The sequence below is a fragment of the Conger conger genome, chromosome 10, assembly GCF_963514075.1.
Source record: "Conger conger chromosome 10, fConCon1.1, whole genome shotgun sequence".
NCBI classification, from domain to species: Eukaryota; Metazoa; Chordata; class Actinopteri; order Anguilliformes; family Congridae; genus Conger; species Conger conger.
Genome location: NC_083769.1, coordinates 5,718,669 through 5,734,200, shown reverse-complemented (window position 1 = coordinate 5,734,200; position 15,532 = coordinate 5,718,669). Strand labels below are relative to the sequence as shown.

Sequence of the window (15,532 nt, the reverse complement as noted above, 5' to 3'; positions counted from 1 at the left end):
CCACTCACATCCTACTGCCACACTGATCCACTGATCCACTCACATCCACTGATCCACAGATCACTGATCCACTCACATCCTACTGCAGTAGATCCATCTGAGTCAAACTCTGCAGTGAGCTGCAGTAAGAATCAGCGCCTGGGTCTGAATAGCAATGGCCTGTATGGCAGTGCAGCCATAGCTCTCTCTACTGCCCTGCCCTGCTCTGATCTCTTTTTATCTTTTTATGCAAATTTTACTCTTTTAATTTAAATGTTTAAATGCGTAAAATAGCTTAAAATGGAGTTATAATTATTATATTATTATTATTATTATTATTATTCTTCTTATTATTATTATACTATTATTGATCCATTAGCTAAACCGCATATTCCTGGCCAGGGAGCTGGAGCCTATCCCAGCATGCACTGGGCTCACACCCTGGACAGGCCTTCAATTGCATGATTATTATCATTGTTATTATTATTGTTATTATTATTATTGAATTTTGTCCAATGCAGTCTGGTAGTTTGTTTGTTTGCTTGTTATTTGAAATGGCTGTAAAATGCAGGGAGATTTCAGCCTGCCTGTACAACGCCTTTACTCACCATCAGACTGGACACTCCGATCCCACCCAGCCGCGGACAGACGTAGTTCCACACCCCGATGCTCCCACGTCGGATCCTCTGGCCCACCGCCAGCTCCAGGAAGAAGAGCGGGATCCCAATTAGGATGAGGAGGATGAAGTACGGAACCAAGTATGCACCTGAGGAGGGAGGAGGGAGGAGGGAGAAGGGGGGGGGCCAATCAGTACAGACTCCACAAAACACAGTGCTGACCCCCTGCCAAGGCTACTCGGGAGAAACCGACTGTTTGGTGGCCATTTTAGAGAAGACCACTCGGGAATAACAATACACTGTACAAGCTTGTTGGTTAGAGAGAAAAAGAGTGAAAAAGAGAAAGAGAGAGAGACAGAAAATAACAGACACCAGTAACAAGAAAATAAAATTTAAAAATGCAGCGACATCAAAGCGGCATGAAGAGGTGTTAAACATGCACCTTGGAGAACCGTTAAGAGGCATTATGTACATTAATCTCTGCATTTACAAAAGAGTGCCAAAGCGTTCTGGTTGTAAAGACAATAAACAGGTCCGAAGGTCGGTGTCAAAGGCTGCCTGTCCGTCTCTACTCCTAAATGGAGTTCTACTTCGCTGTGTCATACAGTTATGTTTGAGAGAGGAATAAACCCCTTTTACATTCACTGCGTTTCCAGATTGTTGAATCACACAGCCAGTCACGTTCATTGGAGGCTGTGCATTTCAGGGATGTGATTCCTACACACATTACCCAATATGGATGTAAATGCCAAAGGATATTTTCTTTACACAATATTAGAGAGATAATATTCTAAAATGCAGTATCAACTACAAAATTGAAGGGGGTGTTGGCAGTGAGATGTTATGGATTAATGCCACATGTTGCAAACCATCCTAGCTGAAGGAAATGGCTCAAACTAGGTTTTGAAACAGTTGGTAGCTGTTTGGCCAATTCAGACTAGCTCCCAGCTCAATATGGTTCAGTTGGTTTACCAAATCAGATCCGGTTTCAGACTTGGCTAGTTGACCAGCCACCAGCTCAGACAAGCCACCAGCACTAGCTGGTTGACCAGCTCATACCCAGCTAGACCAGCTTCATGACCAGATTGGCCATGCTGGTTGACCAGCTCATACCCAGCCAGACCAGCTTTATGACCAGCTTGGCCATTCTGCTTGACCAGCTCATACCCAGCTTGCTGCCCCAGCTGGATTTTACAGCCAGGATTTCAACCGTAATCTGGTACACCCAATTCTACTAATTAGCAGCTCAGCAAGATCTCTAGCTGATCTCTAGCTGATAGGGTTGGGGTGAAAACATATAGGATGATAGATCTCCAAAAGCAAGCCCTGTCCAAGGGCACACTTACACAGCAAAAGAGTGAGTCATTTTAGTGAGGAATTCTGAAACATATCAGATTGTGCTGGGGGGAAACATTGTCGCCCTGGAGACGAGTATGATGGGAATGATCTGCTGGATCGTACTCTCAGTAAAACCTCCTAAGAGCACTTGATAAATTCCTAAATGTAAATGTGACATTGGGGATTTCAGAAAACCTTGAAAAATTGCAGAGTGAATCAAACAAGCAGCTTTGCATAATATCTCATCCAAAAACCGCAGGGTGTATCCATGAATCGGCAGCCAAATGTGTCACTGTCTAAACTGTTATTTGCTATGATTTTATTAACAAGCAATTTGTACAACCATATCCGCTGTCTTGCCACAGGTTGCAGGAAGATCGGCAGATAATCGCATTGCCCTCCTTCACAGCTTAACGCAGCAGATACGTAAACCTCAAGTTAAAAAGCCAAAAGTTTATTTTTCTCACTCACCCACAAGATTAATTCCAGGAGCATCTCAACTGAGATTAACAGTGTTATCTGAGATTAGTAGTGTTATCTGAGATTAACAGTGTTATCTGAGATTAGCAGTGTTATCTGAGATTAACAGTGTTATCTGAGATTAGCAGTGTTATCTGAGATTAGCAGTGTTATCTGTATGGAAAATTTGAGTTCTGAGTCACATCAAGAAACTGTTCCACTTCACGAAGGCCAATGTCCTGTACAAATGAGTGTCATTATGAAGCGATGTTGCTGCATTTTCGATAGTAAATGTCAAGTGGCCGGAATCCTAATCTGCCTTTAATTCATCACTAAGCAATAGGGGTGTCAATTGGACCAAAAACCTGGGCCTTTAAAAAGAACATCTCTGTTCTGCCGCCTCTCAGTGCCTGGTCACCCTCTCCCCATATGCCTGCACCTCCAGGTTACACTTTCATGGTGGAATGACCTTTCCACTGCATCGGGGCCGCAGAAACCCCGCCTGTATTCTGACACATCAGGACCGCAGAAACCCCGCCTGTATTCTGACACATCGGGCCCGCAGAAACCCCGCCTGTATTCTGACACATCGGGGCCGCAGAAACCCCGCCTGTATTCTGACACATCGGGGCCGCAGAAACCCCGCCTGTATTCTGACACATACTGAAGTCTGGCTTCTTCAGATTGCACTGTGGCTCTCCTGAACACCTGTAGATGGCTGTACTGTCTTTCTTTGGAATTCCTTTTGGGATAATCATACTGTAGGTATAGGTATCTAAAAAATGTTATGCATAGTACTGCATAGTGGTACCTTCTCTTGCTACAATACATATTTTGTATCTTAAATTGATGTTACACATTGATTATACATGGGCCTTATGTGTCTTCTTGGTGATTTTGCATTTTTGTATTCCTGAGACTAACATGGATGAGCCTGACATTACCTGTATAAGACCATCTGTGATTGTAATGTGATGATGTTTTTAGTTTTAATATGAAACAAACCCATCTACAAACTCATTATTTACTTTTAAAAGTACACTATTCTGGATTTGACTTGACTCAATACGTATCTGATGTTTGGTCTTTGTTACAGAAATAGAATGAACATTCTTCTAAATTATGGATGAAATAAAAGGTATTTGTGTTTGTTACTTCTGCACATTTCAACCTTTCAAAGAACTGTCAGGTATCCAGCTTTGAGCAGCAGCGATTCATTGTATCATCAATTCGCTTAATGGAGACAGCTTCATCAAATTTGTTCAAGGGCAAATATGTTGAATAAATAATGACTTGTTTACTCAAAACACGCTTTGAATGACACATTTATTTTGCGAGTATTTACTGTCGGGTACACGTGGAGGTGTCGGATACACATCAACGTCTAATTAGCCGGTCAGTGAAGCCAGGACTGAGGGCCGTGGAGGCAGGCAGGCGAGCGCATGGCCTGCACTAACAGGGGCAGACGCTGGGGGAATGTGCCCATTTCTCACACGTGTCCTTCACACACACGCCTTCTGCAGACAGCTGTGCAGGAAACCATACGGAGGAGAGTGAATGGGGGTCTGAAACAGCTCTTTTTATCTGTTACAGCCTTTCAGAAATATTGGAGCCACTGCCAGCTTCACTGCCCTTTTAAAACCAACCGTTTTAATAAGAACACCCCCCCACCCCCCCAGTGCAACTGGAACATTAATGAGGTACAGTCATGCAGGTGCCACGTGCTGTTGGTAATGATCATGGTATGATTCAGCTGGATTCAAACAATCAGCAGGACTGTATGTGTTATAAGCCGTCCAGTAAATTATTATCAGTAACAGAGTTAGTTTCAATGCTATTATTTTAAACGTTTATCCCAAGTGAATTGCAGCAAGTACATTCAAGTGAAATTTCAAGTGAAACCTTTGTATAAAAATAGTTGATAGTAGCAACTGCAGTGCTGGATGGATTCAAAATTATTTTAATCTTTATAATTCGATTTAAACCCGCAGGTGAGCCTCAGTCCCACAGTGCCCTGGGAGGCCAGATTCTATTTATTTCCTGCTTTCCCAGCATCCTTGGGTTGTTCGCTTCTTCTTCTCTTTTGGCAATGTTCTCCCCTGTGCACACACAAATGCCGGTGACGTCAGGCGCTGCCATGGCAACAGACGCTCTTAGCCAGGGAGGGCGGGCTCTGACTGTTCCCAACGTGTCCAGCCATCTTACACCCTGACGGTTTACACTGGGTGTGAGGGCACCAGAGCAGTGCGCACATCCATCTTATTTAAATTCTGTCACAAATCTAAGTCTGTCACAAGTGAAATGACTAAAATGATTATTGAGGCTGTCTAATTATTTTTTTGTGTGTAATTTTGACAACATTGTTCAAGGAGCAGCACATTACACAAGCCAAGAAAATATGAAAATTCTGAGTCACCAGGCATTTGGTTACACGTTTATGCCTGATATCTGCTAGCACCTTAAATCCTCACTCTGCAAGCTGACCGTCAGTCTGCTGAACACACAGTACTGCAGACAGGAGCTGAACACACAGGACCACAGACGGGAGCTGAACACACAGTCTCTCAGACGGGAGCTGAACATACAGTACTGTAGACAGGAGCAGAACACACAGGACCACAGACAGGAGATGAACACACAGTACTACAGACGGGAGCTGAACACACAGTACTACAGACGGGAGCTGAACACACAGGACCACAGACAGGAGCTGAACACATAGTACTACAGACAGGAGCTGAACACATAGTACCACAGACAGGAGCTGAACACACAGGACCACAGACAGGAGCTGAACACACAGGACCACAGACGGGAGCTGAACACACAGTAATGCAGACAGGAGCTGAACACACAGGACCACAGACAGGAGCTGAACACACAGGACCACAGACGGGAGCTGAACACACAGTCTCTCAGACAGGAGCTGAACACACAGTCTCTCAGACAGGAGCTGAACACACAGGACCACAGACAGGAGCTGAACACACAGGACCACAGAGAGGAGCTGAACACACAGTACTGCAGACAGGAGCTGAACACACAGGACCACAGAGAGGAGCTGAACACACAGGACCACAGACAGGAGCAGAACACACAGTACTGCAGACAGGAGCTGAACACACAGTACTGCAGACAGGAGCTGAACACACAGTCTCTCAGACAGGAGCTGAACACACAGGACCACAGACGGGAGCTGAACACATAGTACCACAGACAGGAGCTGAACACATAGTGCCACAGACAGGAGCTGAACACATAGTACCACAGGCAGGAGCTGAACACACAGGACCACAGACGGGAGCTGAACACACAGTCTCTCAGACGGGAGCTGAACATACAGTACTGCAGACAGGAGCTGAACACACAGGACCACAGACGGGAGCTGAACACATAGTACCACAGACAGGAGCTGAACACACAGGACCACAGACGGGACCTGAACACATAGTACCACAGACAGGAGCTGAACACATAGTAGCACAGACAGGAGCTGAACACATAGTACCACAGACAGGAGCTGAACACACAGGACCACAGACAGGAGCTGAACACACAGTACTACAGACGGGAGCTGAACACGGCACCTGCTGTGTAGCTCTCCGAGTCCCACAATGCATCTGCGTAGTGGTGGAACTGGCAGCTGTCCAGTTGGCAGGCTCATGCATTACACCAGTCCAGGTCACAGAAAGCAGGACTCCAGCCAACCAGCATGAACTACATGTCAACATTATCGTTTTATTTATGTTTTTTAATCTTCGTGTTCTGGCATGCTAAATCTCCACACGGCGATCTGGAGGCTGCTTTTTGAGGTTACCGTAGACGTCCAGAGATGCAGTCTGTCAGGCTGTATCTCTGAGGTTCTACAGTTGCATCATTAACATCTGGGAAGATGCAAGAAAAAACGGTTAATTGCCTAGTATTTACTGGGTGAGCACCAGGTACTTATTTGGTATCTGTTTTGAATGAAACAGTAAGTACTTTGTAAAACATATTTACAAAGTAAATTTATTTAAGTCCTTAGTACATATGAAACTTACTGAAATCAAAGTAGTCACCTAATAATTAGACAAGTAGCTGTGTGCTTGCCCAGTGAATATGCCGCAGCCCGTCTGGTACTCAATGTTCCCAGATATTCACATGTCACCCCCCTGCTCAGCAACCTCCACTGGCTGCCTGTTACAGCTCGCATCAAATTTAAAACTTTAGTGCTTGCATACCAGGCAGTTAAGGGATCAGCCCCTGTATATATTCAACTAACTCCTTCCACTTTGTCCATGTGTTAACCAGGCCTGGGTCAAATCCATATTTATTTTGGATGAAAATAAATTTTGATGCTTTACTGAGCCTGTCTGGTATATTGGAACCTGTGAAATAGGCTGCGTTCGAAACCGCATACTAGCATACTATTCATACACACATACTACTCATACACACATACTATTCATACACAAATCTGATTTTCATTGAAACGTAGTAGAGTAGTACGCTGTATGTGATTGTGACTGCAGCCGCACTCTCAAGCCCCACCTCCCGGTCCTCTCGGCAGGCTCAGACAAGCTCAATGGAGCACGGAAAAGTTTTTGAATCCATGTACTCGACCCAGGTCTGGCGTTAGCGTTACAGAAATCGATGTGAAAAGAGTGGGAAGGCAGGCACGCTGGTGAAAAGAGTGGGAAGGCAGGCACGCTGGTGAAAAGAGTGGGAAGGCGGGCACGTTCGTGACTAGCCGCTGGAGGAAAAGAGCATCGCTCTGTGCTTTCGCGCCGCTACGTTGGTAGGGCCTCCACTGCTCCTTAATTAAAACCCAGTCAGAGGAAAGGCATCTGATGAGCGAGGCGGGGGCGGGGGGGGGGGGCATTATGGAAAAGCAGAGTGCTCTGTAGTCAAGGTGAAACAGACACACTCCAGTCCCTAAAGAGGCCAGCGAACAGGCCTGAGGGATTCCCGAGTTAGTCTCATTGAGAAATCTGCGTGTACGTACAGTACATTCACACTCGCACATACAGCAGCAGTCTGCAACCTTTTTGGATATTTATTTGGTGAATACGTCGTTTTTTTAGCCTCTGCGGAGGTCAGGGCGTGTTGTTATGTTCTGTCACGTGACATATTTCAGACAGGGCATGGGGGAAATCAGGTCTATTCTGAGCGTTGCGTGTTTACCGCGCTTTAATTGGGCCCTCTTTGACTCACTCCACCGAAGGCCTTAATCAGCAGCAGTGAGTCATCACTTTTATGCCTGGTGGGTTGGACTCTGATTAACAGCTTCTTTATGAAATCAGCCCATACAGAGCCAAAATGGCGCCGATGCAGAGCCGATATGACCTATACTGTGGTTATCAGTACAGATGCAGGCCCATAGAGGCCAATACTGTGGTTATCAGGACAGATGCAGTCCCATAAAGGCCAATATTATGCTTATCAGGGCCGATACAGTCCCATCGAGGGCCAATACTGTGCTTATCAGTACCGACCAGAGATGTTCACAAGTCATCAAATGCAAGTCCAAGAGTCCAAGTCAAGTCTCAAGTCTCTGAGCTAGCGTCCGAGTCAAGTCTCAAGTCTCCAGAATGGTGCAGCCTAAACAACAGTATGGCTATAGAAATGAATCATGATTCCTATGCAAATTGAAGATATAGAAACCAGAAGATTGTTTCATCTCACTAGAGGATACCACAGTGACTTCATCCCCCAGTGCAAGAAACCTCGGTGTGGTGATTGACAACAGGCTGTCTATCTCCGAGAACGTGGCTACGGTGACCCGGGCATGCAGGTTCTTCCTGTAAAACATCCGGAGAATCCGACCCTTCCTCACCACCTACTCCATTCAGCTCCTAGTCCAAGTGAAGGTCCTGTCCCTGGACTATTGCAATTCTCTGCTGGCTGGCCTTCCAGCATCCACCATCAGACCCCTTCAACTGATCCAGAACGCCGCAGTCCGTCTGGTATTCAATGTTCCCAGACATTCACATGTCACCCCCCTGCTCAGCAACCTCCACTGGCTGCCTGTTATGGCTCGCAGCAAATTTAAAACTTTGGCGCTCGCGTACCAGGCAGTTAAGGGATCAGCCCCTGTATATATTCAATCACTTATCAAGACCTATACACCAGCAAGACCCCTCCATTCCACTACTTCTGGACGCCTGGCACCTCCCCCTCACCGCAACCTGCACTTCTCGGTCACGACTGCGGTCTGTTCTGGCCCCATGGTGGTGGAATGACCTTCCTGTGGGTGTCAGAACAGCAGAGTCTCTGACCACTTTCAAATGCAGACTGAAGACTCATCTCTTCAGGCTGCACCTTTCCCTCCCTACCTCACCACCATGATTAGCTTGTATATGCCATAGACTATAATGGCACTTATATATAGTTATATATAGATATTGTTGTATTGTATTAGATATTGTATTGTTGTACTCGGGGTATTCTAGCTGCTAACTACGGTATGCTAGTTTGTAAGTTGATGTATTCTTCAAGGGTTCTAGCCGTATCTGTATGGTCATGCTAGGGTCCTCTTCACACTTGTCCCTGTGTTCAATCTGCACTTCGTTGTACGTCGCTCTGGATAAGAGTGTCTGCTAAATGCTTTGTAATGTAATGTAATAATGTAAGCATTACCATGGGCTGTAATGTAAGATGATGGTCAATAATAGGGGCCGGTTACATGAACACATATTAAGCTTGATCCTGGACTAAATGCCACTTTTAGTCTAGGACTACGCTTAATCTGCATCTGCGACTCAAGAATTATAATTATAACCTTATTTGTAAATGATGAAGTCTCTGTCTGAAAAGCATGTACTGCAAAAACAATAAAATAAGTCTTAAAAATAAATCTTAACAAACATTTTAGTGTTATATGTGAACTTCTTTAGTCTTATAAGTGATGTCGATTTAATATATATATATAAGACAAAAAGACAGCCAATGAGGTGAAAGGGTTTAACGCATTTCAAGACTTTAAGACTTCCTAGTAGAGTAATAATAACAATTTAACTTGTCAAGCAAACAGTAACAAAGATCTCCTCTGACCTCTCTCATTTCAACACATTTTTGCCTGCAGTACCGCTGTCCACTGGATGTTTTGGGCACCATTCTCTGGAGTACGCAGAGAATGGACAGTTGTGTGTAAAAATCCCAGGAGATCAGCAGTTTCTGAGTTTTTATCAAACAACCCTGGCACCAACAATCGTTCCGCGGTCACTCAGATCACATTTCTTCCCCATTCTGACATTTGGTCAGCTGAACCTCTTGACTACGTCTGCATGGTTATATGCATTGAGTTGCTGCCAATTGATTGGTTGATTAAATATTTGCATTAACAAGTTGATTTACAGGTCAACTTAATAAAGCAGCCACTGAGTGTAAATGTCTCCGTCAGGAAGAATTGTGATTAAACCAGCGTGTAACAGCACAGCACGATACCCTGAGCAGAATTTCAGACCTAAAATCTGCCAAAAATATTGAATAAAAATTATTAAAAGACCAAAATTATCATTAAATGTAATACAAAAGATATAAATATTTCCGTTGGCACACATTGAATGCAAACAACTAGAGAATGCTGAGTTAAAATAATTTTTTGTCCTTTAAATGGATTAGGATTATCAGTTGCGGGGATGCAGGACTTGTGCCATCAATGATTTTTAGGAATCCTAGGGCAAGTTTGGCAGACACAGATTTAGCCTTATCCTAAACAATTTTGAATGGAGATTCTCAGCATGAGAATCATTTAGTCCAGGACTAAGGTCAATCTTTGTCTGTGGAACCGGTCCCAGCTCTATCGGAGCCCAGTGCAGGACTCTGGTATCTGTATGACGCCCTTCTCACAGTGAGAAATCGCAGGCTGTTGTACCTGTCAGCTGCAGGTTGCTGTGTAGGTCACAGTACAGTCTGCATGCGTGCACTGCATTCTAAGCAGCCTCTATGCATATACAGCTAGCATTGCCAGGAGACAAAGAGGCTACCTTGCAAACACATACAACACACGATTCATTCACATTCACATTCACACAATTTAATATTTTAGTTTTCTTTTCATTCTACATATGATTTCTTTCTACTGAGTCTTCTAATGTAATGTCTCTCATTGTATCCTTCAATTAAAATCATGTGTATATACTTTTTTAGGTGAGGTTCTAGTTCCAAACCTCTCCTGCACATTGATTCAATATCTGTTCTGTATACTGTAACTGTTCTGAATTATACATTTGTGCAAAAGATTAAATACATAAAATAAATAAATAAATTATTACTCAGTTTCAGTACTTCATACGGCCTATACTTTATGGCATATATTGGCAAAATGACAAAGTACTGTTAAATAATATATGGGAGCCCTCATAACAATGGTTGGGTTTTTATGGCTGGTTGGTTTTTTAAAGGTAGATTAATAACTGCAAAGCCAATCAATTACTCTCCGCCTAACAGTTTGAATTCTGAGTGATTTATCCGAGTTTGCGATCAGTCAATATTTCCAGACACGCAAGTTAATGGATGTATATCTGCAAGGGGTCGTAATTCACGGGAGAGGATATAGAGTTGAACATGAAGTGTAGTTAATATTAGGTTAATATTAACGCTGCATTAACATTGAGCTTAGAATGAGGGGGACGGAGTGTGTAGGACACGCCGTAAAGCACCTTTCAGTTCTGTTGTCAAGATCAGCTATATCTACTATATCTACAGGCAACTGCACAAACATCAAATAATGGGCTTGTTGGGGTACATGCATGTTCATTGTGCCATGGTATAGGGAGACACATACTGTAACACACAGCCACAGCTGTTCAGGTTATGTACAGTGTGCTGATTCACAGACTTTCTACCTTCAATTCCTGCTGCCTGGTATATCTAGACTAAAATTAGTTTTGCTAAATAAGAAACAATAATGCCAATGCGGAGGGAAAGTTTGACTTGTCAAACAAATAATAACTTTTAATAAAAATAGCAAAGGTAATATTGTCTGCTTGAAAGAAAAAAAGGATTTTAAGCCTCATTACAAGACTAAAACACAGACTTTTGGAGTGAATATCTGTCCTACTGCCATCAGTGGTGTAAAAACTCAATCCAGTGTAAACGGTCATTTGTAATCATTTTAGCAATGTACATCAGACTCCTTTGACAGGGTAGTGAGCAGTAATTCAAGGCAAGGTCAATAATGTACGTTAAATAATGTTTAATAAGTTATAACATGCTCATTTCACTGTCAGTGGAGAAAGGTACAATAGGTAAGATTTTTGTGTTAAAACATTGTTACAAGACCATTGTAAATCCCTTCCTATTATTGAAAAAGGCTCACTGACATGTTGACTCACCCTTTGCCTGTGTTTAAACTCCTTAAATGTGGGTTTCAAAATATACAGCTGATGGCCCAACTCTCCAAAACATTGTATAACTGTACAATAATTAAAGCTTATTGGTTGAAAATTAGTTCTAATTGCTACAGCCAATGGCGTTTAAACATCAGCGCATTTACAGAGAAGGGGGAGGGATAAACAGTGTTGTGGCTTGAAGGTGTTTGTAGCTGCTATTCCTCTCTTGACCATTAGAAGTCAGAAATGACCTATTGTACCTTTCACCTGCAAGCTGACATTAACTATTCTCTTGTTATGTTGTGAAAATGTTACAGAAATGTTGTGACAAGCTTGACAGCTGGTATGTCCACAGATTCTATGGGCTAACTGGATAGTTGGCTGCATAGCCTGTTTTTTCTAACATTTTCTATTGCTTTTTTCTCACAGCCAATCTGTAAGCTACCTCACAATCTCCGATGGAAGGCTGGAGTGATGATGTTATGTTCATATTTATATCATAAAAAACTGTGACGTAATAAAACCGCAAAACGGTGATGGCAGATTGTTAAAAAGATGCTCCGCTAACGAGAACAGCAGTTTAGATAATCAGTTAATCAGCCTCTTATTTGCAAAGCAATGCAAATGCATGTTCTACTGCATATAACATTTGAAGAATGCGATATGCAGTGTACGCTTTTCACAGATATCAATCATATATACAGTTGGAAAATTGTTGCCGCCCCACAAATTTGTCAGTTTAATTTAGGTTCAGCAAGCCAGACACTGCCGGCACCTGATTGGTTTTAGAATACTTTATGAAAAGGAGATGGACACACCTACTTTACCCACCCCAGTATAAAATTAAATGAACAACTGCATACACGGGACCCTTCCTGGCAACCGATTTGAGGCCACTGCTGCGCAGAACCTGTGCCACGGCCCTCACAGCTGCGGGTTTGAATCCGGCGGTCGCCAGCAGGGGGCGCGGGCGCTCTCTGACTCACCTCCGCCGTTCTTCTGGCACAGGTAGGGGAAGCGCCACACGTTGCCCAGCCCCACGGAGAAGCCCACCTGGGCCAGGATGTACTGCAGCTTGCTGTTCCAGGCGGGCCGGCCGTCGCCCTCCTCCGGCGCGTCCTTGGGCTCCTTCACCTTGAGCGCGGGGGGCCCGCCCACGCTCATCATGCTGGCCTTGTAGTCCATGGGCTCCTCCAGGGCCAGCAGGTCCGCCACCGACTCCGTGACGTGCTCATTGCTGTGCTCCCGCTGCGTCACCTTGCTGTTCTTCGGCATCGGGAGGGCCGGGGCGGGGCGGAGGGCTGGGGCGGGCGGAGGGCTGGGGCGGGGCGAGGGGGCCGAGCAGTCAGGGAAACGAGGGCGGAGCGGGAGGCGGTCCCGGCGATCGGGGGGGAGGCCTCGGACCGGGAAGGACGGGAGAGCTGGAGCCTGGGTCTGCGGGCCGTTTAGCCCGTTAGCGTGTGAAGGGGGTGGTCGAGTTCGGTTTCCACACACCGGTCCCTGTCGCAGTAGACAAGAAGGGTTATTGTTATTGTGAAATCATCAGCAATTGTTACATGTTCCGTTAGTTAGTGAATGCATTAAGCTAAGAGTTACATTCCTGGGCGCGAAAGGTTTGTAAGGAACATACCAGAAACACATATGGAGTATACATAAAATATAAAATACATAGTATGTGTTATAGAATTGGCATATACATTCACAGAGCACTTTATTAGGAGCATTTTTACTTTATTATACCTACTTATTCATGCGATTATCTAATCAGCCAATTGTGTGGCAGCAGCGCAATGCATGCAATCATGTAGATACGGGTCAGGAGCTTCAGTTAATGTTCACATCAACCATCAGAATGTGGAAAAAATATGATCTTAGTGACTTTGACCGTGGAATTATTGTTGATGGCAGACAGGGTGGTTTGAGTATCTCAGAGACTGCTGATCTCTTGGGATTTTCACGCACACTAGTCTCTAGAGTTTGCAAAGAATAGAGCAAAAAACTCAAATAAATCCAGTGAGCAGCAGTTCTGCAGACAGAAACACCTTGTTAATGAGAGACGTCACAGGAGAATGGCCAGACTGATCAAAACTGACAGGAAGGTGACAGTAACGCAAATATACTGTATATGCAGTGTCCTTTCTAATATGTGGGCATACTAATGTGAAAATACATATGTTTTCTCTATGTTTCATTTTGTAAAATCTATACGATTTTCATAAACCTTTTGCATATGGGTTCAGGCATTTAGCAGGTGCCTTTATATGGAGTGGATATAAGGCTAGAAGAACAGGGCTTGAGCTAGAACATCGATTAAGCTAAATCTCAGAAAAATCTGAGTCAATAAGCAAGAGATTAATGCAACAAAGTTTTATTTTACTTATTTTAAATGTAACTGATACAGTAAATTTAGTGCTTGTGGGCCTTTAAGTTTTTCAAAACAACAAGAAAATCTTGTACTCGTGTGTTTTGAGGAGTTAACTGCATGTTGGTCACAGTACCCCATCAATGTGAGGGTTCTGATGAGAGATGAGTGAATAGAATAGCCAACTGTTCAAGTCTGTACACTGCATTGAAGTCATCAAATTAAATCTGGAGATAGGAAACCCAGAAATGCATCAGCTGTGGTTGGTCGATCTAAATTTGAGGGAAGGGTAATACTGTGCCTTTGTCAGAGTAACAGGAATCACACGACCACTCACGTCATAAAATGGCACAGTTGGAAAGTCAATCCAAAACAATGTGATACAGGCACCTGATGCCCTCATACACTGTAAAATAGACTTCAGTAGAAAATAGACTTAAAGTCAAAGTTTTTTAGTCTTGTAATTTCTTGAAACAAGTCTAAAAATTGCAACTCACTGCCAAGATTTTGTTTCATTCGGTAAAGAAGTAATAGAAATAAAATGTTAACCCTGAAGAAAAGACTTAAAATGCTTGCTGAGATTGACTTATTTTTGTTTTTTGCAATATATTCCAGGAAGGACTACTTTTTAGTAACTCTACAAAGGAAAGGCTGATAACAGGCGATCCGATTAGTCGGACTGGACCTGTGAAAGCCCCTCCTCTCCCTCTCCTCCTGGGTCTCTAGAACCGCCAGCCGATTTTAACTCGTTCTCTCTGCTCCTGCTGGCTGGCGCGTTTAAAGTTTTTTTGTTTTTTTGTTCAATTGCCCGAGTTCACCTTCCCGTGAAATGTTGCGTGAGCTCCACTTTCCGAAGGCTTAAATCCCTTAATCCCTTGAGTCCATCGGTAGCCCCTTTACGAGGGCTGCTGTTTGAGTGGGGGAATGAGAACAGGACATAGGACTGGATAAGCTGTAGCCACACATGCTGCCATTGTGAGCACCACTGGCAGATTCATGAAATCGCCCTGTTCTGCTGTTATAAATATACACAAATAACTACAAAACGCAGTGTACTGTATGACTAAGTGTGAAGGGGAAAGTCTCCTTTTCCTGTGAGCTGTATTTTGTGCAGCGAAAGCAGTTTGGAAATGCCTGTTTTTTTATTTATAAAATGTTGTTATGCATGGGTTCAGCTGTTCTCTGAGAATGGGTTTGATTGCAGCAAAATGGTTGTGTGTGCGGATGTGCATGTGTGTGTCTGTGTGAGTGTGTGTGTGTGCTTGTGAGTGTGTGTGTGTGTGTGTATGCTTGTGTGTGTGTGTGTGTGTGTGCTTGTGTGTGAGTGTGAGTGTGCATGTGTGTGTGTGTCTGAGAGTGTGACATCATTAAAGCAGATCAAAGGACCATGGAGGCCAGAGTGAGCTCACGGCACACAGTCCCATCTCTGTGGTGACTTCTCACGGTGGTACCCAGCCCACCCA

General features: G+C 43.9%; 1 protein-coding gene across 1 annotated transcript in view; it reads right to left on the bottom strand.

Annotated features, from left to right (window-relative positions):
- slc6a17 (solute carrier family 6 member 17) overlaps nucleotides 1-12,982 on the bottom strand; it is a 31,578-nt gene extending 18,596 nt beyond the window's left edge. Inside the window, exons 1-2 of the mRNA XM_061257394.1 lie at nucleotides 12,694-12,982; nucleotides 588-745 (exon numbers count right to left, since the gene is read on the bottom strand). Coding sequence (XP_061113378.1) covers nucleotides 588-745; nucleotides 12,694-12,982 — 447 coding nt within the window. The remainder of the gene's footprint in view (nucleotides 1-587; nucleotides 746-12,693) is intronic.
- Between the last annotated feature and the right edge of the window lie 2,550 nt (nucleotides 12,983-15,532).